At 48.2% G+C, this 25993-nt stretch overlaps 1 protein-coding gene across 1 annotated transcript in view; it reads right to left on the reverse strand.

The window, feature by feature from the left end:
• Positions 1 to 394: 394 nt before the first annotated feature.
• SNRNP200 (small nuclear ribonucleoprotein U5 subunit 200) overlaps positions 395 to 25993 on the reverse strand; it is a 30955-nt gene continuing 5356 nt past the window's right edge. Inside the window, exons 6-45 of the mRNA XM_004031417.5 lie at positions 25044 to 25142; positions 24531 to 24683; positions 24319 to 24418; positions 24000 to 24136; positions 23353 to 23436; positions 23079 to 23252; positions 22649 to 22786; positions 22252 to 22407; positions 21195 to 21365; positions 19018 to 19211; positions 18674 to 18797; positions 17453 to 17602; positions 17094 to 17204; positions 16386 to 16517; positions 16028 to 16216; positions 15463 to 15660; positions 14891 to 15043; positions 14701 to 14781; positions 14326 to 14409; positions 13529 to 13635; positions 13105 to 13223; positions 12672 to 12826; positions 12354 to 12543; positions 11977 to 12150; positions 10848 to 11008; positions 10026 to 10253; positions 9481 to 9672; positions 9203 to 9381; positions 8869 to 9020; positions 7482 to 7590; positions 5120 to 5228; positions 4478 to 4667; positions 4216 to 4380; positions 3906 to 4027; positions 3479 to 3622; positions 3211 to 3387; positions 2753 to 2913; positions 2576 to 2657; positions 921 to 1013; positions 395 to 819 (exon numbers count right to left, since the gene is read on the reverse strand). Coding sequence (XP_004031465.1) covers positions 676 to 819; positions 921 to 1013; positions 2576 to 2657; positions 2753 to 2913; positions 3211 to 3387; positions 3479 to 3622; positions 3906 to 4027; positions 4216 to 4380; positions 4478 to 4667; positions 5120 to 5228; positions 7482 to 7590; positions 8869 to 9020; positions 9203 to 9381; positions 9481 to 9672; positions 10026 to 10253; positions 10848 to 11008; positions 11977 to 12150; positions 12354 to 12543; positions 12672 to 12826; positions 13105 to 13223; positions 13529 to 13635; positions 14326 to 14409; positions 14701 to 14781; positions 14891 to 15043; positions 15463 to 15660; positions 16028 to 16216; positions 16386 to 16517; positions 17094 to 17204; positions 17453 to 17602; positions 18674 to 18797; positions 19018 to 19211; positions 21195 to 21365; positions 22252 to 22407; positions 22649 to 22786; positions 23079 to 23252; positions 23353 to 23436; positions 24000 to 24136; positions 24319 to 24418; positions 24531 to 24683; positions 25044 to 25142 — 5781 coding nt within the window. The 3' untranslated portion in view covers positions 395 to 675. The remainder of the gene's footprint in view (positions 820 to 920; positions 1014 to 2575; positions 2658 to 2752; positions 2914 to 3210; positions 3388 to 3478; positions 3623 to 3905; positions 4028 to 4215; positions 4381 to 4477; positions 4668 to 5119; positions 5229 to 7481; positions 7591 to 8868; positions 9021 to 9202; positions 9382 to 9480; positions 9673 to 10025; positions 10254 to 10847; positions 11009 to 11976; positions 12151 to 12353; positions 12544 to 12671; positions 12827 to 13104; positions 13224 to 13528; positions 13636 to 14325; positions 14410 to 14700; positions 14782 to 14890; positions 15044 to 15462; positions 15661 to 16027; positions 16217 to 16385; positions 16518 to 17093; positions 17205 to 17452; positions 17603 to 18673; positions 18798 to 19017; positions 19212 to 21194; positions 21366 to 22251; positions 22408 to 22648; positions 22787 to 23078; positions 23253 to 23352; positions 23437 to 23999; positions 24137 to 24318; positions 24419 to 24530; positions 24684 to 25043; positions 25143 to 25993) is intronic.

A 25993-nucleotide genomic window follows, 5' to 3' on the forward strand; every position in this document is an offset into this window, starting at 1 on the left:
CTGGATTAGAAAACCTGTTTATTAAGACTGGGTCACATCCAACTAGTACATTTCAGTGCCCTTTCTGGTGCTGCCTCCCAGGAGCAGACACTGCAGATTTCAGAACCCCCATCTAGAGAAACCCCTAACCTGTGATCTAGCTTCCGAGGCTCAGTGTTGGTTCTTGTGGTAGTGCTGATGTGTGGGTACCACTGAGGCCAGGCCACAGTCGCATGTACCCTCCTCTGGGCTGACTCACAGGGCTACAGGGGACAGCACACCTAATGAGCAGGTCTGTCCTCCAGACGTACTCATTAACAAGCACGTTCCTGCTAAAAAAATAACCAGATCTTTTTGGCCATGCCCTCAGGTTGGAGAAAGAAAACTTTTAATTTGGAATCACTACAAAGACAAATGGTTTCTACAAATTATTTTATTACAATGTCAGACTCAAAAGAACTACCAGGAACATGCCTGAAAATGCTATGTATGATTTATGCTTGACCCATGACACCTGCTGTCACTGGATCCAGAGTGAGCAAGGGAAAGGAAGTGGAGGTAGGTGGGGACAGCACCAGCCCTGGCTGGCCAGACCTGAGGCCCACAGACCTGGTCCCCACAACCAGGATTCCTACAATGTACACATTCCTAATTCAGGCTCAACTCTCCTTTACCCAAAAGTAAATGCCTCAGGACTCAATCTGAATCACTGTCTGTCTCAGCTTCTTTCACATCCACGCTGAATTTGTACTCCTGGTCACATCCCATGTAAGCGTCACTCATGAAGTACAGAGTGTAGTTGTGGGCACCAGTGGCTGGGGCCACAAAGTCCAACTTCACCTAGAAAGAGCAGGCAGAAATCAAGATGAGCATGGACACGGGAAGCATTCTCACCCTTCCCCCATGCCAGAACAAATGCTGGGGCCAGTGGACACACTCACCTTGGCCTTCTGCTGCAAGGTCAGCCTCTTGATGGAGATGAGGCTATTGGACTTGGCGTCTCCAATCACCACCCACCAGCCCTCTTCACGTTTCTGCAGTGATCCAAAACCAAGAATTTCAGCATGTAAAACTTGATGACCATAGGCAACCATGAAAATGGTACAGTTACAAAAGAGAACAAAAATCAGATAGCTTTCCAAAGTTTCTTCCCAAAATACAATTGGATATAACATTTTAATACTATCAAAAGTTGTCTCAAACAGACTTAATTTTTTAAGTAGATGAATTCATTTGTTGGTTCTGGCTCATTTCCTTGTGCCAAGGTACCTTCTCCCACTTAGTACCTGCCACTAAGTCCAAGGTACTACTATTAGAGGTTAGTCTTTGGGGCCTAGGAGCTTTGAGTTCCTTAGAGATACTTTTAAGTACAAGGCAAATCTGCCAGATGAGAAAAAGCTTAGGCTGGGCGCGGTGGCTCACGCCTGTAATCCCAGCACTTTGGGAGGCCGAGGCGGGCGGATCACGAGGCCAGGAGATCGAGACCATACTGGCTAACATGGTGAAACTCCATCTGTACCAAAAATACAAAAAAGAAATTAGCCGGGCGTGGTGGCGGGCGCCTGTAGTCTCAGCTACTCGGGAGGCTGAGGCAGGAGGATGGCGTGAATCCGGGAGGCGGAGCTTGCAGTGAGCCGAGATCGCGCCACTGCACTCCAGCCTGGGTGACAGAGCGAGACTCCATCTCAAAAAAAAAAAAAAAAAAAAAGAAAAAGCTTAACACAGAGCTGAATGTGCACAGAGATATCCACAGCAGGCCTTGCAGCCCTGTCTACGGGCCGCCCCACTGTCACAAAGACCAAGAATCCCAGTTAAAAGCAGTCTTTACTCAGAGCCTGTGAAACAATTAGTTTACAGAATTAAACATGACAGTATCTGGTTTCTGCTGTCAACCTTCAATTATTCTCCCATATAAAGAGAACCAGAATTTCTTTCTGGTGGTAAAAAACCAAGCACCCAGAAGCACAGTAAGTGGCAGTGAGAAAAAAGAAGAAACAACCAGGAAAGCCCAAGTGTCCTGGAGCCATCGGAGTTAAAGACAAATGCATCTTAAACAGTCAGAGAGATGGACAATACTACACAACTGATGGGTTTAACAATGACCAGTCATCTAAATTTTTTTTTTTTTTTTTTTGAGACGAAGTCTCACACTCGCCTGGGCTGGTGTGCAGTGGGGCGATCTCGGCTCGCTGCAGCCTCCATCTCCCGGGTTCAAGCAATTCTCCCGCCTCAACCTCCCGAGTAGCTGGGACTACAGGTGCCCACCACCACGCGCGGCTAATTTTTGTATTTTTAGTAGAGACGGGGTTTCACTATGTTGGCCAGGCTGGTCTCGAACTCCTGACCTCATGATCCGCCCACCTCGGCCTCCCAAAGTGCTGGGATTACAGGCGTGAGCCACTGCGCCCGGCCCTAAACTGTTTAAGCAGAAACAAACAGAAAAAAAACCCCATAGCCTCAAGATTAATTCTCAGCCTTGTGAGCTGATTATCAGTCTAAAGTTTCCCTCCCTCAGGGACAGTGTGCCCTTGTACCAAGCACCTAGCCAATGGATAGGGTGAGTTGACACCTGACCAAGCCAGCTACCAGGACGCACCTGCGGGAAGAGAGGCGCAATGACAGGGCCTGTGACTTCCTCCTCTCGCTCCAGCTGCACCAGCACCACAACTGGCCCGCCACTGCAGGGGGAGAGGAGGGGCGCACGTCAGTGATGGGGCAGTGGGCTCAGAGCACACTATTATGCTGTGCCCAACAGGCACCACCTCTGGCTCACCTGCGGATGCTGTCCTTATCTACCACCTCATAAGATAGTTCGATATTAGGGTAGCGGTTACAAAAGCGAGCCACATCTGCAATCTGGCTGTCAGTCAGCTGAAGCAACGCGTTCCGTTCTTCATCCTCCATCTCCATGATGTCGAAAACACTCTCCACTCCCTGCAATGAGTATTCAGATGTCAGGAAAGAGAGAACACAGGCCAACAGCAAATGACACAGGCAGCAAAGAGCTACTAATTTTACCTCCTACACTATCAAGTCATCTAGATAAAACAGCTGCAGAAAGAACACAGCCCACAGTTGGCAGCCTCTCTAGGATCTCAACAGGGAGCACCTTCGGAGGAACCATAACTAAAAGTTTAACTTACTGAGACTCACCTCCCGCAACCCACGTTCGGTCCACAACACTAGGCTCTCAGGCTCACCCACCTGACCCTCTAGGCTGACCCGGCTCACCTTGTCTGTGCAACGTTTGATATGCTCAGAGGTGAAGTGTGGCAGCTGCTTCAGGTATGAGTCCTTGGACCACATGGCTTGGGTGACCATCTGGGCCAGTTCCATAGCTGCCAGAGCAGGGCTGAGCCACCCATTGCTGGAAAGGACATCCACGCAGGCCTGGATGAGCCGGATTGCCTGAACAGGAAAAGGCGTACAAAAGTGGGCAGAGTTGGAGCTGAGATGTTCAGAGCACCACTGGCCCCTCTGCCCCACACCCACACTCTACCTTACTAAGGATTTCCTCCGTATCTGACTGCAACTCAGCACTCAGCTGCATGCGAGACAAGTGAGCCTGCAGGAGCAGGTTGGTCTTGACGTGTGGATCATTGAACTTAGGGTTATTCAGCTTGTGGGGGACCTTCTGAGCCAACTACAAAGTGGAAGAAAAATAGCTGGTGATGAACAGGTGACCCTGCCTGAGACCAGCTCAGACCAAAGCACCACGTGGCCCAGGCTCACACAGCCCTTCAACACCCTGAGGCATGTGGGTGGTAATGGGATGGAGATGGGTTTGAGGGAGGTGAGGAGGAGGACATATGGCGGGGGTCAGGGGATGCGTATGGGGGTGTTGGTGGCAGGGATGCCATGTGCTCTGGGCACACAGGCCGAGTTTGTTGTTCCCAGGATGTTCTCCTGAAGTCTGCTGTCCTCACCTGCCTCAGGAGATTGTCTTCATGGTGCCGGATGGGAATGTTCTCATACTCTGCTGCATTGGAGATGATCTCGATAAGCCCTCGCACCTTGGTCTTGGCATTGAGGGACATGCTGAAGAGCTCTGACAGAAAAAGGAAATGTGAGAGAAGCTAAAACCAGGCAGAGAAGGAGCAGAACTGCCCGGGCTCCCCTGCTGTCCCCTGCAGTGTCATCCCACTGACAAACACGGGCGCACCTCTCATCCCAGTGGGCTCCTGACCCGTGTAAAAAGGCTCCCACAGACAGGACACGGGCCATGCCGGGCCTCACCAATGGTGGTGTAGTTGATGTAATAGTAGGCAGCGATCATGCCTAGGTTCAGAGGCGCCACGTCCATCTCGTCCTCGATGCTGATGCACTTGGACTGCTCCAGGTCACTCAGGGTCTGCTCCACCAGCTCTGACAAGTGGTCCGACAAGTGACGATGGGAGATGCCTGTGGAGGTGAGAGGTGAGTGGGGAGCCTCAAGAAGATGCCCAGCAAAGACTGTGAGAACCACCAAAGGATCACGTGTGCTCCCAAGCCCACTGACCCTGCAGGTTGTAGTAATTGGGGTTCTGTGTCATGCGGCGGTACAGAAAGGTCCAGGTGAGGTAGTCCACAGCATCCTGCTTGTTCTCAATGGTCTTGGTGACGATCTCAGCATTGAAGTGGTCATGCATACAGTGGTCCAGGTGAGATTCTACTGGCAATGGCTCATATAAGAACTTCTTGAAGAAATCCTGTGGGTTGGAGAGGGAGAAGGAGTAATAAAGAATTAGTGACAACACGGTCACAGAGGGCCAAGGGCAAATCAACAGGGCATGGTCCCTGTGTGAGACCTAACTAATACCAAAATGGAAGAAGCCACACATTTAGAAAGTGCATCACTGGTGACAATACGCAGTGGGAACAGAGGTACAGCAAGTCACGAGGGCAGAGCAGTGAGCAGCCCAATGAGGAAGGAGAGAACCAAGTAGAGGGTGAAGACCTCAACACGTGGAGCCAACGGCAGCAGCAAAAGCAAAAGGCAGCAAAATTCCACGTGGGTGGCAGGCTCGTCACAAAAGAATTGTGTAAATAAGAGAGGCAGAAGTTAAGAGACTAAAGTTACTGAAGACATCTATCAAAAGAAAGATTAAAGAATCCATTCTGAGGCTCCGGATCCAAGAGGCTCCATGAGTCCAGGACTGACCTTCTTAGAGCCCTGACACATGATGACACAGCGCCCCTCATCGTCCTGCAAAGGGCGGTTGGCGTGGCCCACCATCTGAAGCACGTCGTAGATGGGGTAATCCACATAGCTGGTGACAGAAGCAGGGAAAGAAGGAAAAGCCACCTCAACACGGAGACCATGCTCAGGAGGCCCAACTCCCTTCGCCAAGTAAGAGTAAAATGTTAATACGGGGAGACACGGTCAAATCACAGGACGACTCTGTTTATGAATCTCTGCACTTACAACTAGTTTCACTGGCTGGCCTGTACATCATTTTAGTATTCAGTGTAAGGGCCATGAATTTGCTGCTCAAGTGCCATGAACCAAGCTACAAAACTATCTAATGCCAAAACCAAAATAACTCCCTATTCAAGGATCAAATATGTAAGTCAAACTTCCCAAACTTTTCTCCTTTAATTAAAAAAAATTATTATTGTTTTTATTTGTTTTTTGATACAGGGTCTTGCTCTGCTGTCCATACTGGAGTGCAGTGGCACAGCCACGGCTCACTGCAGCCTTTACCTCCTAGGCTCAAGTGATCCTCTCACTTTAGCCTCCAGAGCAGGTGGGACTACAGGTGCATACCACCACACTTTCCAAACTTCATAGCTGTGTATTTCATGAGTCATCAAGTCACCCGACTTTAACCCTACCTAGAAGCAGGTTGAAACATTAAAAATGAGCCCGTAAATAAAATTCATTTCAAACTAATCTGCATTTCAGGAAAAAGTTATTAAGCATTGGGCCAGGCACTATAACTCACACCTGTAATCCCAGCACTTTGGGAGGCTGAGGTGGGTGGATCACTTGAGCTCAGGAATTCAAGACCAGCCTGGGCAACATGGTGAAAACCCATCTATACAAAAAAAAGCAAAAATTAGCTGGGAGTGGTGGCACATGCTGGTAGTCCCAGCTACTTGGGAGACTGAGGCAGGATGATTGCTTGAGCCTGGGAGGCAGAGGCTGTAATGGGCTGAGATCATACCACTGCATTCCAGCCTAAACGACAGAACAAGATTGTCTTAAAAAAAAAAACAACAAATTATGCAGGCTTTTTTATGAGAATGACTGACTCTTCTAACTTCTTTTTTTTTTAGATGGAGTCTCGCTCTGTTGCTCAGGCTGGAGTGCAGTGGCGCTATCTCGGCTCACTGCAACCTCCGCCTCCTGGGTTCCAGCGATTCTCCTGCCTCAGCCTCCCAAGTAGCTGGGATTACAGGCGCGTGCCACCACACCAGGCTAATTTTTGTATATTTAGTAGAAACAGGGTTTCACCACATTGGCCAGACTGGTCTCGAACTCCTGACCTTGTGATCCACCTGCCTTGGCCTCCCAAAGTGCTGGGATTACAGGCATGAGCCACCACACCTGGCTTTTTTTTTTTTTTTTTTTTTTTTTTGAGACGGGGTACCACTCTGTTGCCCAGACTGGAGTGCAATGGCGCGATCTTGGCTCACTGCAACCTCTGCCTCCTGGGTTCAAGTGATTCTCCAACCTCAGCCTCCCGAGTGGCTTGAATTACAGGTGAGTGGCTTGAATTACAGGCACCTGCCATCAAACCTGGCTAATTTTTGTAGAGACGGGGTTTTGTCATGTTGGCCAGGCTGGTCTTGAACTCCTGACATCAGGTGATCTGCCCACCTTGCCCTCCCAAAGTGCTGGGATTACAGGTGTGAGCCACCACACCCAGGCTTTTTTTTTTTTTTTTTTTTGAGTTGGAGTCTCACTCTGTTGCCCAGGCTAGAGTGCAATGGTGGGATCTCAGCTCACTATAGCCTCTGCCTCCCAGGTTTAACTGATTCTCCTGCCTCAGCCTCCCAAGTAGCTGGGATTACAGGCGCCTGCCACCACACTCAGCTAATTTTTGTTATTTTTAGTAGAGACGGGGGTTTCACTGTGTTAGCCACACTGGTCTTGAACTCCTGACTTCAAGTGATCCGCCCGCCTCAGCCTCCCAAATTGCTGGGATTACAGGCATGAGCCACTGCGCTCGGCACTCCTCTAGCTTCTTACTTGTCACTATATAGGTGTATGACCTCGACCAAGTCACTTTTCCTAATCTACAAGATGTTTGAGATTAATGACGTAACGTCAAACATTCCTCCTGGCTCTAATTTCCTACCTCTCCCAGCAGCTGAATAAGGAAGCACAATGACTAAAAAGCAAATGTGAGCCTAGGTATTGAGACACAAAACTCTCAAACACTTGGCTCTGGTGGCATCTCAGCTGTTAACTTCCCTAACACCTTTTCTTCATCCTAGCTTACTTTCTGTGTATCTGCAGATTCACATTCATTTTAGGAAGGAGGTCTGTGCTAACACAGAGCACCAGTTGTACTCACGCGTGGATCTTGCCATTGTAGTACTGGGTATCCATGATGATTACCAGGTGGGCAGCCACGTTCATGCCCCAGCAGAGACTCCGAGAAGCCACCACCACCTGGATAGCCCCTGAGCAGTAGAGGGGAGAGGAAGGCTGAGGGCAGGGGTCTCTGGGTGAAGTAGGCTCACTGCCTCATGGGCAGGCCGTGGCTTACCCTGTGCTATGTTTCAGAACTCACAGCAAGGCTGGCTAGGAACAAGGTCTAACATGAATGAGAGCTAACACATTGCTATGAGGTAGCTCCACGCTGCTGGTGCCTTGCTCTGGGACTATCCAGGAGAAAACAAGTCATCATAGAACAGAACCCAAAGCCCAGGAACACCAAGGCAAAACTACTGCTGATGGACTGCTCCTCTGACCAGAAAGTGCTAACACTCATGCAGCCACAGGCTGGCTCAGCCATGCCAGCAAAACAGAGATCACTCTAAGCATGCCCCAAACAGGCAGATTCAAGGGCCAAAAAGTGACAGGAAGTGATTCTGGCAGAAGAATCTCCAATGAGGCTCCAATAAACAGTATTAAAACGTAAATCTTTGCACAAAATGCCACAGGGCAACAAGGGACAGTGGCCAGCAAGAGTGAGCTCAAGGGAGAATCAGAGCTCTCCTCTGTGTTAATCTCTAAAGTCTAACTATCTTGGTGAGACGGTTTGGATCTGTGTCTCCACCAAATCTCGTCGAACTGTAGTCTCCAGTGTTGGAGGAAGGGCCTGGTGGGAGATGACTGGCTCATGGAGGCAGAGTTCTCATGAATGGTTTAGCACCACCCACCCTTGGTACTGTCTAGTGAGTGAGTTCTCACAAGATCTGGTTGTTCAAAAGTGTGTAGCACCTCCCCACTCACTCTCTCAGTCCTGACTCTTGCCATATAAGATGCCTGCTTCCCCTTTGCCTTCCCTGAGGCCTTCCCAGAAGCAGATAACACCATGTTTCATGTACAGCCTGCAGAACTGAGTCAATTAAACCTCCTTTCTTTATAAATGACCCAGTATCAGGTATTTCTTTATAGCAATACAAGAACGAACTAATACACTTGGGGAGTCTGGTAACCATGGAGAATCAGCGGTCTGGTGGCCAAAGGTCCTGGACTCTAGAAAACCAGGTTCTGAAATAGCACAACCTGATGTGTCTGCCTGTTTTCTCACCTGGCAAGTAGGGATAGTGTTTGTCTCACCTGCCTCACGAGGTTCTTGGGAGGATCAAATGAGTTAACAGCCAAGAGTCCTAAACAGTATTTTGAAAATCTCTAGTATGCTGTAGAGAAAACACTGCCACCCGCACCCCTCAAGTTTAACACCACCACTTGGTGATACCCTTGCTATGCTCCCCTTCCGTGGCCTGACTTACCTGAGCTGAAGAGCTGCTCCACCAGGCGTCGCTCCATGGGGCTGAGCCCCTCATGCAGGTAGCCCACCCCATTTAGCAGCGTTTCCTTGAGCGTGCTGTCACTTAGCTTCTCCAGGTACGGAATCAGATCCTTCTCGGTGCAGTGCAAGAACCTGTGCGGTACAGGCACTGGCTCAGCTCAGAGTAGTTCAATTCCTGGCAGACACTTTGCCAGCTGTGCAGAACCTGGCCCCGAGCAACATGGGCTAACCCCACCCTCATAAAGAGGACACCCTTGGAGTAGGCCAGCCTCACTTAACCTAACCCCAACCCCCAGAAGCCAGGCCCCGCCTACCTCTGCCGTTGGATGTCTGCTGCACAGGTGGTGAGGATGTCAATGGCAGTGAGGCGGGTCTGCTTGCGAGACGGCACAAAGACAATGACAGGCTTCTTGGGCGAGTGCTTGGTGATAGCATGGTACACAGGCTTGGCCATGGAGAGCAGGCGGGTTTGTGTATGGCTGATGTTGAAGCCCTGGCGACCAGGGAGAAGAAAAGACACCAAGGTTATCAGACCTGGGTCACTCAGGATCTACGTGACACCCCACAGACGGATGAGGAGAGTGGGTCCTACCTGGATGTGCAGCTCCAAGGGGACGGGACGCACATTGGGATGGAAGTTGAAGGTGGAGGTGGCACTGCAGCCCAGCCAGTGGGCCACATCCTTGGCATTGGAGAGCGAAGAGCTGAGTGCCACAATGCGAATGGGCCGCTCAATCTGGGAGGAGATGTAGCGCATTCGGGAGCAGATCACTTCTAAGACAGGCTGGAAAGAGGGAGGGAGGGAGGGTCACTGCAGGCCGAGGCTCCCATCCTCTGCCTGGAGGTCCCCTTTGTGAACAGCCCAACAGCCTCAAAAGGACCTCATTCTTCCTTCTAACTAGGAGCTCTCATGTCTTTGGTTCTACCTCCTCCACGGCAGCCAACCTCCACTAAACAATACTGTTTTCCTAAAGTACTACCAAAAAAGTTAACATTGTCCCTTTGGAATACGGCAGCAGGTAGAATCCTCTGGGGAGAAGCCCCGAGCCTCCGTCCTCAGACCCAAACATTAGGCCCAATGCCAAGGCCACTTGGTCAGTCCCAGTCCCTCATCTGTGCTGCAAGGTCACGCCATACCCCATTCTCGCCCCCGATAAGGTGGACCTCATCCACCACGAAGAGGTTGATGTTCTGCACGTTCTTGCGCTGCTTCCATCGCCGGGAAAGTATGTCCCACTTCTCAGGGGTGCTGATGATAATGTTCCCTTTGCCCAGCAGCTTCAGGTCTGTGCTGGTCTCGCCTGTCAGGAGTACCACCTTCTTGTTGAGCCTGTCCTGGAACTTCTCGTACCAGTCCATGTATACCTGGCAGGCAGAGGAGGGAGGCAGAACAACACTAGGTCATACCAGGCATCTTTCACTTACGTGAGGAAAACCTGAGATGCCAAACAGACCTGTTGACCTGCAGATCTCAAGCTACGTTCTAATCCCATAGCAGCCTCTATGCGATGCGATGGGGCAACTTTTTTTTTTTTTTTTTTCTTTTGAGATGAAGTCTCGCTCTTGTTGCCCAGGCTGGAGTGCAGTGGTGCGAACTTGGCTCACTGCAACCTCCGCCTCCCGGGTTCAGGCGATTCTCCTGCCTCAGCCTTCCAAGTAGCTGGGATTACAGGCGCACGCCACCACGCCCAGCTAATTTTTGTATTTTTAGTAGAGACGGGGTTTCACCATGTTGGCCAGGCTGGTCTCGAACTCCTGATCTCAGGAGATCTGCCCGCCTCGGCCTCCCAAAGTGCTGGGATTACAGGCGCGAGCCACCACGCTTGGCTGGGGCAGCTTTTCTTTAATACACAAACTGAGGAAATGACCCTGCAAATTTCAGGGCTTAGAAAGCCTTTATACGGAATCACAGATGAAATGCTTCTTGGGAAATTCACATGACACAGCGCCACGTCATACCTGCTCTGCCAGGGCCTCCATGGGGGTGATGTACACACAGCGCCCCTCCGAGCTCTGCAGCAGCATCCGCAGGATGGCAAACTCTGCACAAATAGTCTTCCCGCTGCCCGTGGGGGCCCCCACAAACACGTTGTCGTCACTGTTGTACACAGTGTTAAACACTGGAAACCAACAGAAAGAAGCAGTGTAAGTATCAAGAAGGAAGAAGAGACGGACTGGGACATGGATCAATTGTCAAAACAAAGGACAACATACGAAATGAAGTCAGGCAGTTCTGGAGTGCAGACAGAGGAGCTAAGGCATCCAAGCCTCTAACTCCAGGCCAGCCCTACTGTACCCCCTCACCTGCTCCCACTTAACAGTTAAAGGGGAAGAGGCCAAGATCAAGAGCCCAGGTCCCCTGGAGATGTGTGGGATGACAACAAAAGCAAAGCAAAAGAAGCCACACATTCTTCTTTGCTTCTCAGGGACTAGGATGCAGGACAGAAAGGAACTGGATCCCTTTCTCTGCCCCTTCAACACTCTCCTGCGTTTCCTAGAAATAGCCTAAGGTAGAAAGTAAGAGCCTTATCCCTGGCATCAAGACTGAATTAAAATCCAAGTTCTACTATTTATCAGTTGGTTCAACTGGGGCACCCTCTATGCCTCAGTTCCTCACCTATAAAAGGAACACTAATGGCAGTATCTCCAAGAGATTCCTTTTAGGCTTGGTGGGAGGAATAAGAGAGAAAACACCGATGATGTACTCAGCCAAGGACTGAGGAAACAGTGCCTGCTCTGTGAATGTCCCCGTTATTTATCATGATGTGGGGAGGAGGCTTCAGTGCCACCCCATGGTTCTGGTTCAATACTTGAGCGCCAGGGGCAGGCCTCTAAGCCTCCTGGGCCCGAGAAATGACCATGCCATGTAAGGCCTTGCTCTACTGCCCCTCCACAGTGACACATGCAGAGCAGCAAAGCAACCAAAGGCTTCTGACAAAGGAAAAAGTCCTGGTGGGTCCCAGGGGTCACACTGAGGAGCTCCCAGACCTCCCAAGTGCCTGAGCACCCCCACTCCCCTGCCTGCCACAGAACACATCTGTGTCGCGGTGACTTCAAAAGCTTCCAGAGGAGGGATGGAAACACTTACCCTGGGTCTGGATGGGATTGAAGAAAGGAAATTTATCTTGGTAAAGACTCTCAAAGGCACTGTTTCTCAGAGCAGACACGGGCAAGGGCTGCAGGTCCAAAAGTTCGGTTGGAGGTGGGTACTTCTCCGGCAAGATCAGGTGCCGGAAGGAGACAGGCAGCTGGGTCTCACAAGCTGCCAGAAAAGAAACAGGAAGGATATAAGCACTGCTCTCTTTCCCTCACTGGCCTCTAGATCCCCTCCATGAACACTGGAAACCTAGGCAGCATATGTATCACTCTGTCCCCTGCAAGGGGAAGCCCGGGACAAAGTGCAAGACATTCTTCTACTGTCCTTGGAGGGACTGTTCCTGGGGACTCTGGAGAGGAGACACTCACAGAGCCAGCGGTCAGACACCACTCGGATGAAGTACTGAGGGGGCAGCGGTTCAAAGACAGGCACGAAGAATGTAATGAGGTGCTCGTCCTGGGCGTACTTGGCCTTGAGGAGAAAATACTCATGGTGCAGAATCACCTCGCTGTCCACGTCCTCCACCAGAATCCAAAAAGCCTCTGATGAACCATGCACCTGCCAACAGGAGCAAGGGTAAAAGGAATGTGAGTCAACGTAGACTGAGTGCCTCCAATCCATCTCCTCGGCCCAGCAATGTAGACTGAGCACCTCCAATCCAGCACCTCTGCCCAGCAAAGCCTCACCTTTTCATCCCACTGGAAGTCTGGCGTGATGGTCAGCTCCACCTTCAGGGTGGAGCGTGTGATAGGCTGCAGGTGCACCGACAACTCCAACTTGGGAAACAGATGGACATATTTGTGGATGGTCTTCCCCATCTTTGGCATGCGGATAAGCTCCCCTACAAGGAAATGAGAGTACTGAGGCTGCAGCCCAGCCTGCCTACTATACTGCAAACTGGGCCTGAGGGCCACTGTGGGAAAGGGGTAGGGTCTTCCCTTTATGGTCAGTGGAGCCCAGGATTCCAAGTCCCCAGACCAACGGCCAGCCTGTACTTCAGTGGGACTTGGGGAGTGAACACAGGATACTAATGCACAGGCCTAGGAACAGGAAGACTACATAGGCAAACTGGGAGAGACACCCAGGCAGTGAGGACAAGGGCAAGAGCATCCCACACACCGATCTCATTATGATTCAGGTCGTACAGACGCTCAAAGGGGAAATTCTTCTTCTCAATCTTCTTCACTACTTCCTCAGGGAGTTTCCGGAACTGGCGCAGAGGACACATGGACTGCCACCTATCCAGGAAGGAGGCAAAGCTGTTGGTCCCTTCTGCAGGGATGTGACAAACCACCCACTTCATGGCTTCCAATAGTTTAGCAGTGACTACACAAAACACGGTCATTAAAGGCAGACACTGACACTGTGCCAGCCCTGGCCTCCACCACAGAGGGCCTTCCCTCTTCTCAATGTGCACCAAGGTTCAGGTCATACTTCCGATGTCAGGTCTGGAGATCAGATGTACCCTGAGGCTTTCCCATCAGACCCTTGGGTTGGGGACCCCCACTCATGGTGACCAGCATCCAGCTCACTGGGTCCTTACATGCGTTTGTCGATCATCTTGCAGAGGTTCAGGGTCTTGTCTGTAAGCTGTGCCCAACCTCGGTTCAGGACAATTTCAAATATCGCTCGCATCAACCGGCCAGCCGACTAAGCAAAGAAGCAGCATTCCCACTGTTAAGTCTCAACTATCCCCAGGCCTCATGAGCCACTCTACACACGGTTTCATTACCTCCAGCTCTGACACAACCACCCACCCCAACTCAAAGGCAAAGTCCCCTCTGTCTTTACGCCTTTCTCCGTTCCATATAGTAGATGCTTGCTGGATGGGGAACAATTAGAAGAGTGCTGCGGCTCAAGGTCACTGCACATTTTAACCTAACATTCACTGCATGATTTTAAAGCTTTTGAGTCATTTAGCATTTAGAGTTCTAGGAAGAGTTGAGGGTACCAGTGACCTGTTCTTAGAGGTAAAGATGAAGAACAGCTAATAAAACCCTGTGCCATTTTTGGATTTATTTATGAGCTGTGCAGCAACAGTGGGAAATCACTTTGCTGCTGGGAAGCAGACACTGCGTGCTGTGGCTCTTCCTGTCTCTCTGAGGGCCTGTGGAGCCTCGAAATATTCCCTCTTAAGGTCTTACCTTTCCCACGTGCTCAAGATGTGTACTACAGAGTGGCTGTACCACACATGCACCAACCAACTACCCGGCAAGAGCAGAACTAAGCACTCCTCCCATCTCACTAGGGTCGGGCCTCCTTTCCCCAGGATGCACACAGCACACACGGATTGAACTGTTCAGGCCCCTTCTCACAGCTGCCATACAACTCCGCCCTCACCTGTGTGACATACACCATGTCAGCCATCAGTGCAAAGCCCTCCAATTTCAGCTGTGAGATGAAGGCTTGCAGAAGAACGTTGATCTGTAAAGAAGCAAAATCAGCCAGCAGGAGACCAATCACTGAACAGTCCAAGAAAGGGAATTACATTTCTGCTCTGAGCATCCAGGCCAGGTGAGATTTGCTACAGGTCTTGATTTACAAATACTAAATAATTGTTATTTCATATAAAAAGAACATGCGAGAAGGCTGCAAAAACTAGGAGAACTGAGCAGGAAACCACACATGAACCCAAATTCAAGGTTCATCTTTTACTAAGATTATGAAAACCACTTAATCCTCATCCTTATCAAAGCAAAGAGGAGAGGAGCTCACCTTGGCACTGGGTTCCTCAATGCTCTCCTTTACAGGGATAGGCACCCTCTCCAGCAACTTCTGCAGCTCCAGCTTCTCCTCCTGCCACAAGGAGGAAAAGGTCAAGGGAAAGCCTTGTGGCCGAGGAGGGACACCATTCAGTGACTTGGTGAGCACCAACTCCCCGCCCCATCATGCTGCATAGGCTCACCTCTCTCACTGTGATGTTCTTGAACTCAGAGGACAATGAGAAGACCCTGAAAAGCTCAATCTCACTCAGGGTGGGCTTCAGCAGCTGGTTGTAAGTCTGCACTGTATCATTGGTGATGTAGTAGTGGCTGGCTATACGGCCCAGTTCTGTCACCTGGAGAGAGGGTAGACTCAATCCAGTGCTGACTATTAATGAGCTCCAACCTCTAACTGTGGACCATAAGTTACTGTCCTATAGGTTTTTTGTACTTTTTTTTTGGTAAAGTATATGACCCAATGTCATTATTGTCCTAATAGGACAACTGGATGAAGTCACAGCAGTACAAGTGCCAGGCCCAGGCACATGAAGAAAAACAGCACAATAAGCTGACCCATAGTGAAATGATGCCTGCACAGACAAGACAGCTGAATTATCCACCTCAAGTTATGGGAAAAGCTACCCATTTTTCTGCTGTTCTAAGCAACAGGTGATTAGACAGGCAGTACTCACATCAAGAGAGCAATCTGAAAAATTTTCTCCTGGGCCAACAACTTTTGCTGAGACCTTTGCCTCAAAACCCTCACCCCACGCACCTGGAAGTTGCCCGTCTTCTTGTCGTACTTGACCAGATTGTTCTTGTCCAGCATCAGGGCAGCTGTGTGAACCAGATCTAGTCGGCGCTGGTCCAGCAGGGGATCTCCCTTGAGGTCATCATGAGAGATGCCATAGAGGGTTGGGGATCGCAGCATTCGGATATACAGGTAGGCATAGCCCAGCCAGTTCACCGCATCCTACAAGACACAGCTCATGGTTCTTAGCATGGTGAAACTCTTGATGTCCAAATGAAAGGCTCCCATGAATTGCTTAGAAATTAATTCCCAACTACAAGGATGCATATTACATCGTATTCTGAATGTTTTTAGCATTTCATTATTAAAAAGATCTAAGCATCTTCTAAGATCTTGGTAACAAGGGGAACTATCTGCCAGACCCAAGATGTGCGTGCAGGGATGGAAGGCCTCGGACGCTGCTGGCCCGCAGCACAGCAGCTGCGGACCAGCTGGAGTGGTCCCACAGCAGGAGTGGGACTGACCCACTCCTGGTGCCTTGGTGTCTGCGGGGAAAGCACGAAGCACAACAAGCAGAGTCCTCCCCTACCTTGGCATTCTGGACATTTCCTAGCACGATTTCTGCGTTGAGCATGTCAGGAAGCTTTGAAACCATCTGGCTTTCAATAGGAAGTTGTTGATTGAGGAGGGACAGATAGTACTGTAGCTCCCCATGAGATGTGATGAGTATGCCTTCACCCTTGGTGTCATACTGGGGTCTTCCGGCACGTCCCAGCATCTAGATCAGAGACAGCGAACCAAGAATGCTATGGCAAGAGAATGTCTGAATTTTGATGCAGGGATCTACATTACAGAACTAGGCCTCTGATCTGCTAGCTTTCCAGCATCCCTGCATTTCAGGCAAGGATACTGATCCCTGCTGAGAATAAACTCAAAAGGCTCTGTACCTGCAGAATGTCCAGTGCTCCCAGTTCTGTCCAGCGCCCCTTCTCTGGACTATACACCTGGGTGCCTTTGATGATGACTGTATGTGCAGGGAGATTCACACCCCAAGCTAGAGTTGCTGTGGAAACTAAAACCTACAGAGGCAAAACAAGGTAATGAGGAGAACAGATGCCATCACCAGGGGTTAATATCCCTGGCTTCTCTAGGCAGTTGGCCTCAGAGCTTCTCTCAGGACTAGCCGGTAGGGCGCGTGGGGTCCCAGTACTTGTCAATGTGACACCAGAATAAAGAGGAAAGGTTTCCTTGGGTTCCTCATCTATTCAGTAATGAACATTTCAAGGTTCCAGAGGCACAAGTGCAGACTTGTATTAAACAACCTTAAAGTTACTAGAAAAGGTAAAACAGAGCCTATCCGGAAAGAGGGAATGACAAGGGCACGCATGCCCCCATGAGACACTGTTTGGAGCTATCTGAAGTCACCAAAGTGCTTGCTTCACTATGCTTCTCAGACTATCCTAAACTCACGCAAGGTGGGAAGAGTTGGGAGAGTAGCATAAGGTTCTATTTATTGTGTCCACCACAACCCTCTGACCTGGGCTAGCTGGGCCAGAAGCAATAAAGTACCAGGAGCAAACATGGCACAAACTTGACATTGCCCGTCTTCTGAAGTATGTCCCACCTGCTCCTCCAAACGCTTTGCACCCCCTCACCTGAATATGTTTATCAGCAAAAAGATCCTCCACGAGTGTTCGGTCAACCCTGGTCATGCCTGCGTGATGAATAGCAAAGCCATAAGGCAGAAGATCCTTCAGCTCTAGGTTCTGTGGAACAAAGAACCGGGGATGAGGCGAGCCTTCCTGTAGGACTCATCCAAGGACTAAGGAAATCTCCTCCCATGAGACCCTGCCCCTTAACTATTATGTGGAATAGTAATAATCACATCCAGACAATCAACCTTAACCCATGGGAAACAACAATACCACAGTACAGTCCTAGAGGAGCTGTCTGGGGCCTGAGATGGACACAGCTGCCAGGTAGGAATGAGAGAACCCAGCTGGCCCCTCCTCACCTTGCACTGCTCAGCTTCTGTTCGCAGGACTTCTGTGGAGGCTGAGCCCTCCCTCAGAAACAGACCCAGAGTGTCCTTTTCTAGGCACATGTCCCGGATGGCCCTGGCTGTCTTTCCAGTCTCCTTCCGGGAGTGGACAAACACCAGCACCTAAGGAGAAGCCACAGTTTGCTACAGTCACGAGATACTCACAGCCCCAGGGCACCTGCAGCAGGAAGCAGAAGTTGCACCATCACCACCAGAAGCCAAGGTCCTGGAGAGGGGCAAGGGCAGGAATGTGTGCAGGCTCAGAGGAAGCCTAAACACGGCTGGAAAGACTTTTAAGGGAATGCACCCACCAAGTTCACAGTCCTGGAGCTGCGAAATTAAACCAACTTCAACATCCTATCTTGAACAGCAACTTTAAATAGACTACGACTACAAATTCGGGCCTCTCAACTCAGAATTTATGTTCAAGCACCTAACAAGAGTCAAAGCTAAATGAAAATGTGTCTGCAAAATAACAGCTAAAACATTACACTACTTATAAAAGGATTTAGGAAATAAGTCTGAGACTAGTACACTGTTGTAGGGAATGAAGTCTTCCTAGTATTTAGTGCCAAGAAAAGATCTGTCTCTTCATATAAATTCATATGCTTCTTTTCATCAGACAAAAAGAAATACAAAACCAGTCACTTTTCCTTATTTTTTGTTAGTTAACATTGCTCAACTCGACTTTCAATTTAAAAATTCTATCACACTGTCTAGTAAAATGCCCTCTAGTTTTTCATTTTCCTCTTTTTATTGTCTTGCATTTTTAGTGTAAGTGACCCCAAATCTTTTATGGAGGGACCCTGGATAATGCGAATGCACAAAACGATTATCTGGGACTGGGGATTGCTTGCTGGGGGGATTTTTAATTCTCCAACTCTCTAATAGTTGTAGGGCTCTTCATGTTATCTATTTCATCTGGGCTGAGTTTTGCTAGTTAACTGGTAGTTGTTGGAGAACTGATCCATTTCTTCTGAATTTTTAAAGTTATGAGCATAAAATTACTCATAGTATTCCCTTATTATCCTTCCAGTGGCTATAGGTTCTGTAGTAATATCCCATTTCATAGCTGATATTGGTGATTTATGTTGTGTCTTCTCTCTTTTAATTTCTGTCAATCTTCCCCAATTATTGGTGAATCAAACATTCGAAAGAATGGGGTTCAAGAGTAACCATAAACCACGGGCAAACCTGATTTTTTCCAGCATGTTCCATGATTTTTTCATAGACGATTTCATTCATGATCTGGAAACGCTTGATAGCTTTTTTCTCTGTGATACCCACATATGTCTGTTCCAGAGGCACTGGACGGAAGCTAGAAGTTCAACAGTTAGACAAATGAGGCTTTGGCAGAAAATACTGTGGGAATAAACAGTCTTTTTCATTGCCCCAAGAGCAATATTCCTCCTTTATGATTCACACCACATCAAAACCCAAAGGCCCTTCTAAAACCCAACCCAATAGCACTCCTTGGAAAAGAGGAAAGAGAGCAGGATGGTCACCTTGGCAGAACTTTGCCCAGTCTTTCCTGATACCTGTTGTCAAAGTAAAAGAGACCCTTGGCAGGGTCAACACGTAGAAAGGTGGCTACATCTTCATAGTTGGGTAGGGTGGCACTGAGACCAATGAGTCGGACATCCTCTTGGGTCATCTCAATGTTTCGGATGGCCCTGGCCACTAAAGCTTCTAAGACAGGACCTCTGTCATCGTGGAGAAGATGAATCTCATCCTACGGAATGGAGGACAGCAATTACCTCTAGCACTAGAGATACATAGTCCCTTTTCCTGGAATTGTCCCATATTGTAGGCATATAACCTAATATGCCTAAGAAAAAAGACAAGGGATCCCAAGCCACAGATACCCAAAGGATGGAGACAATACTTCCCATGAAATACTCCAGAAAGTAACAGACTCTGACCATGAGTTGCTTTGGTACAGTTCAGTAACATACTTTGTATAAAGAAATTCTGAAACTCAGATAAATGAGTTTAAACTTTACTTAAAGGTAAACTTCTTTATGAAAAAGGATATAAATATGATCTGATCAGAAGCTTCACCTCTGGCAGTTATAGTTCCCAAGAACAAAAGCTATCACGCATCAAATGATGAGTTTGAATAGTCTGAAGCAGTGCATCTCAAATTTTATTAAGTATCCCAAAGCCAGGGGATGTTGTTAAAAAGGAGATTGTATTCAGCAGGTGTGGGGTGAGGCCACAAATCCTGCATTTCTAACAAGCTCCTATTCCATGCTGCTGCTGCTATGACCTCAACCATGGATCAGGCTTCAAGTAGCAAAGCTCTAAAGCAGGGACCAGAAACGTTTTTTTTAAAAAGTCAGATGCTCCATCTCAAAAAAAAAAAAAAAAAAAAAGCCGGGGGCAGTGGCTCACGCCTGTAACCCCAGCACTTTGGGAGGCTGAGGTAGGTGGATCACCCAAGGCCAGGAGTTCGAGACCAGCCTGGCCATCAGATTGGCGAAACCCCGTCTCTACTAAAAATACAAAAAATTAGCTGGGCATGGTGGTGGGCAACTGTAATCCCAGCTACTCGGGAGACTGAGGCAGAACTGCTTGAACCCGGGAGGCGGAGGCTGTAGTGAGCTGAGATTGCATCATCGCACTCCAGCCTGGGCAACAAGAGTGAAACTCCGTCTAAAAAAAAAAAAGCCAGACAGTCAGTATTTCAGGCTTTGGCCCATGCAGCCCCTATTGCAAATACTCAGCTCTGCCATTGCAGCCAAAAGCAGCTGTAAACAATACATAAACAAATGGGTGTAACTATGTTCCAACAGAACAAAGCCAGTACCCACAGACTGCCAACCCCTGCTCCAGAACACTGAAAACCAACACGTGAAGTCTCCTTTCTTGCTTTTCCCAGACAACTTAAACTATACTCAGACTTAGTCACTAATCTCTGGAAGTTTCTGTGTATATGGAATACAATATCCTGATTCCTCACTCATTCCCTCAGAGAATGGATTCTTTTACTTATAAAACCCTAAATGATGTTGGATATGATGGTTTTTTGTCTATCTGTTTACATTTGTTTCAAAATATTTCAGACATAGCTTCTTGGCCTTTTGGCTAAGATCAAGTGTAGTAAAATATTTCAGACATAAAAAAATATATAAAGAATAACATGGCAGGCTAGGCGCAGTGGCTCACGCTTGTAATCCCAGAACTTTGGGAGGCTGAGGTGGGTAGATCACGAGGTCAGGAGTTCGAGACCAGCCTGGCCAACACAGTGAAACCCAGTCTCTACTAAAAATATAAAAATTAGCTGGGCTTGGTGGCAGGCGCCTGTAATCCCAGCTACAGGGGAGGCTGAGGCAGGAGAATTGCTTGAACTCGGGAGGCAGAGGCTGCAGTGAGCCAAGATCGTGCCACTGTACTCAGCCTGGGCGACAGAGCTAGACTCCATCTCAAACAAACAAACAAACAAATAAATAAATAAATAAATAAATAAGATGGCAAACACAAGCTGACAATAGCTGTCATTATAATGTTTTGGATGGCCCTGGCCACCAAAGCTTCTAAGACAGGACCTCTGTCATCGTGGAGAAGATGGATCTCATCCTACGGAATTGGAGGACTAGTCATTACAAAGGCTAGTGCCTACAGAAAAGGCAGCAAAGAAACATTTCGCATGAAAACCCAGCAAACCCGCCCTGACACAACTAGACTCTATATTCTACGACTGCTCCCAACTCACCAGAATGATGAGCCGCACCAGCTGGGTGTAGGTGCGCTCACCACCCTTGCGGGTGATGATGTCCCACTTCTCGGGGGTGCAGACGATGATCTGAGTGGCACTGATCTCTTCTTTGCACAGCTGGTGGTCCCCGGTCAGTTCAGCAACAGTGATGCCATAAGTGGCCAGGCGCTGTGGGAGGAAAACTACATTAGGCAGGAATGCTTGAAGGGGCCTGGACACCATGCTTTCTGTTTGGGCAACTGGAGTGTAGGGCATTGGGAGCAGGCATCAACCCATCAGGTGAATACAAGGCGAATCAGATCTTATGAACATATCTTCCTCAAACAAATCCAAATTTAACTCAGGCAAATAAAGCAGACAAAAGATCTCTGGGGGCCAGGCATGGTGGCTCATGCCTGTAATCCTAGCACTTTCAGAGGCCAACGCAGGCAGAATGCTTGAGCCCAGGAGTTCTAGACCATGGTGAAACCCTGTCTCTTCAAAAAATATAAAAATTAGCTAATCTAATAGTACATGTCTATAATCACAGCTACCAGGGAGGCTGAAGTGGGAGGATCACTTGAACCTGGGAAGTTAAGGCTGCAGTGAGCCATGATTGTGCCATTGCACTCCAGCTTGGGCGACAGCGAGACCCTGTCTCAAAAAAAAAAAAAAAAAAGACCTCTGGGAACTCTGTACACAAGAGGAAGAAATGGCAACTTGCAGATAAGAAGACCTACAATACACCACTAGGTCTATTATCATCCACATCCATTTGATGTTTCATAAACACTTCAATAACACAAATGATACGAACTGCAGAAAATTGCCATGGAGAGGATGAAAGAAAGATGCTAACCCTTGTAAAAGATGGCTCAGGACATTCTTACTTCAGAAACTCTGTACCTGGGTTAAGTTCCATCTTGGAAATGGGGAGAGAAAAATAAAAAATAAAAACAATCCCAGGAGGCATGCCAGAGATGCCCTAATACAAGAAGCGGTGAGGTCCAGGCCTGTCCACAACACTTTGATAGGTGCACCCAGTATCCCCTGGAGGAAAGTTCTACTCCCTCACCTTTCCAAAGCTGCCCACCATCTCCTGCACCAAGGAGCGCATGGGGGCAATGTAGATAATCTTGAAGTCATCCACATTGATGGTGCCGTCCATGTTTATGTGTTTCCCAATCTCTCGGAGCATGCACATCAGGGCCACGTTGGTCTTCCCAGCACCCTACGGGAGAGGTCAGGGATGAGAACGCCTATTCACCTGGTTGTTCTCACTGCCCTAACTTCCATGGGCTTATTTCCCAAATAGAGAATAGAGCTTGTCCTGGGCACTTTATCCTACTATTTAACCTCTCTTCCATCAAAGGACAAAGAATTAGGGGGTGGGGGTGGAAATAAAAAACAATCTTGCAACAGAAACTCCACACCATATTCTACAAGAAAACAGCAGGCAGGGTGGCGCTTACAGTAGGAGCACACAGCAGCAGATTCTCATCCGTCTCAAGGGCAGCACGGTAGAGCTTACTCTGGATCCGATTCAGTGTTTTGAAGCCCTCAAACCCAGCCTGGGCATACTTTGGCAGCTTTTCCACTGGAAGCAGTTGCTAGAAGAAAAGAAGTGCCATCAATATCATGTTGGCAGCATCCTTGAGCAGACTGTTATTGTGGGATTGCCAGGATTTTGTTCCCTGGCAATCTCTTTGAATAACTTTCCATTAAAGGTCAGTCCAGAGATCAATATTGTCCCCTGGGCTCAAAATCAGAATGGGAAAATTCTGTTGCAGCTTTCAGCCCTGAAATAAACTATGTATGCAACAAGGCTACATTTTGGTCAATGGTTGAAATCCAAACCAGGAGGTGAACTGAGCAGAGAACTGAAGAAAGCAATTCACTTACTTCTTCTGAGCCAAAGGGCTTGGGCTTCAGAGCAGGCACATGCACCTCTTCATAGCCCTTACGCTGGCGACGGAAGGATCCATCAGGAAGCTGACAGCGTTTATTGGCCATAAAGTGGCTCCCTTGGGTAAAAACCAGGTCCTCCAAGTCCAGAACCTGCCGTGGAGCCAGTGCCTGGGAATGTGAAAGACAAAAACGCAAAGGAAGTAAGCAAGCCGAGCAAGTGAGTTTTCCATCCATCAAGGCCTGGGAAATAAATCGCCCTGGATCCTACCTCTCCACCCTGGTCGAGATCCATGGTTTCCAGATCTGTGTCCATTCGAGACTGACGCACTCGCTCTCTCCGGGACCTTTCCTCCTGTAGTGGACAAAGATAAAAATCACAAAAACAATTCATCAGTATCATAGGTTCTTGTCCTTTTCTGTCCCTGCTTAGCTAATACTTGAGTCACAGGTGCTGACTAGTAAGTTGTGAAACAGAAAGACAGTGCTTTACATGGGGACCACCAGAATGATCAAAGCAAACAAACACTTTTAAAGGGGCAATGCGCAGTACAAGGATGACACAAATAGACGTTCTATAATTAAGTACCAAGGGCTACCCCTGAGGGGTCGAAGTGTGGGTTCCATTAAGCAAGTACATGTGTTCTGTTACTCTATTTTAGTAAACACCATGTATTTACTGTGTAAATAAACAATAAAGGTCCCCACAGTGCTGGTGAAAGATAGCAGCAGGTCACTGGTCTCATGACCAAACCAATGTGGATGTGTTGATTCTAACCTGTATGCACTGATAAACCCCAAAGAATTTAGGAAATTACTTTTTCAACTTCCACTTTTAACATGAATTTAGCTTCATGCTGCAATCTTCTAGCCACCGTTAGCTCAGAAATCAGACAGGTAAACCAACCCAGTCCTTACTCGGATCAGATCCTCCTTCTCGGTTTCATGAAGCTGGTAGAGGAACTTGGATAGCTCTGGGTCAGCTTCCATCTTTCCCATAATCCTTTCCTTTTCAGCTTCACTTTGTGCACTGGCCAGCAAGGTACAGTATAAAACTACCCACAACAAAAGGAACAAAGAAAGTGAGGAGGAGGAAATAAGGCAAAAAACCATCCTCAGGGTAGAAAGAAGAAAAATAAAAGAAACAAGCACTTAGGCTGTGAAAACAATAGAACCTCTATGTCACACATGCACACATATGTACTCACTCTGCAGGAAGACCCCACCATATACTCACTCATCATCCTGTGCTGCCGCAACACTTTAATGAAATCAAACGTGTTGAAACCAAGCAGCAGAACCAGCTGATTCTCACATTCCCGATCATCACTGGCCGTCTGCAGAGAGCAGGTAACACCACCATTAAGGACAAAGCCATCTGCCACTTCATACGCTGTCCCCATGTGCCAAGATACACTAAATATACAACTATTGTCATCTTGGCCATACCTTCAAAATCTCCAATACTTCATCTGCCTTCTTCTGCGACACGATGGCATCATCATAGAAACGACTGAGCTGCCGCTGCAGCCAAAATGCATCAATATCCCGAGGGTGCAAATCCTTCTTCTTGGAACTCATCAGTTCACCTGAGGCTACGAGCTATAAAAGTAACCAGGCATTTAGCTCACCAGGTCTCTGCCAGCCTCGATCACTTTGCCATCACCCTGCAACCAAGTTCTACTTGACACTCCATAGCCCACCTTCTTGTGAGGACCTTCCAGAGGAAAAACTCTGGAATATTGAGTTCAGAAGCACACCAGACTAAGATTTCATCAACATACATCTTCGGGAAGGAAGAAAACCAACAGAAATCTTAAGAAATTCTAGACACTAAGTGTTTATTATAGTTCACTCCAGCAAAAGGTGGCTCAATAAATGTAACAGGACCTAGGCATGGGGAAGAAGCACTAACACCCAGAAGTAACCTTGTAGCAATGAGAAAGAGCAAACTGAACTTACGTTAGCCGAGAGGGTGCAGCGCACGACAGCCTCGTCCCCTTCCATGTCATCATCAGATGCCTCTTCTCGAACCTCCCCGTACACATCTTCATCACCTTCCTGTGGAAATGACCCCAACTCAACCATGATCTGGAGCTGATCCTGCATCACCACAGAATCTCTCCCTCAAGTCACCCTAAATTAGCTCAATGGGTAGAGAAATGGCTTTGGGGTGAAACCGAGAGCCTATTGGAACCAAGGTCAGCCTTATTCCAGTGGACATAGAATGACTGCTTAGCACGACTTATTAGATGCATCTACTTTCTATTTCTCACCTTAGGCTGCTACAATGGCAATCAACTGGATCATAGCCTCTCTCTAATACACACACCATCAACACTCAAAAACAGTGATCAGCTAAGGAGAGAAGAGCTATACAGAGGCATGCCTGGGAAAGCAGGTGGTGACTCAGGAATGAAGAGATCGCACTTAGCCTGCTCACCACTCTATTTACTCATACACTGCACATTAGGCATACCTGGCATAGTGTCACAGTCAAAACAGGTACTTCAATAATGAGCACTGTCAAATGAATGAACTGCTAAAAGCAAAGCAGTTTGTTGCTACTTAAAATCATCAAATCCTATTAACTATACTGTAGGAAGAGGCTTAGCAATCACCTATTGAAATGGCCTCATTTTATAGAAGGAGAAACTGAGGCAAGATGACCTGCCAAGATACAGGACTCAAATTCAGAAGTCTTGGCTCCTAGAATTCTGACTCTCCCCGTGCGACCCCTTCTTCCAGCCTTGGTATATATACCGGGGCTCCATTTTCCCTTTCAGGAGCCACATCTACTCACTGAGAACTCTAAGGCACTCTGTAATTTTCTCAAAGTACCCCACTTATTCCTATTTAGTTATATTCAAGGAATTCTATTAAACAGTAAATATTAACCCCAGTGACTTAAC

The sequence above is a fragment of the Gorilla gorilla genome, chromosome 12, assembly GCF_029281585.2.
Source record: "Gorilla gorilla gorilla isolate KB3781 chromosome 12, NHGRI_mGorGor1-v2.1_pri, whole genome shotgun sequence".
Classification (NCBI taxonomy): domain Eukaryota; kingdom Metazoa; phylum Chordata; class Mammalia; order Primates; family Hominidae; genus Gorilla; species Gorilla gorilla.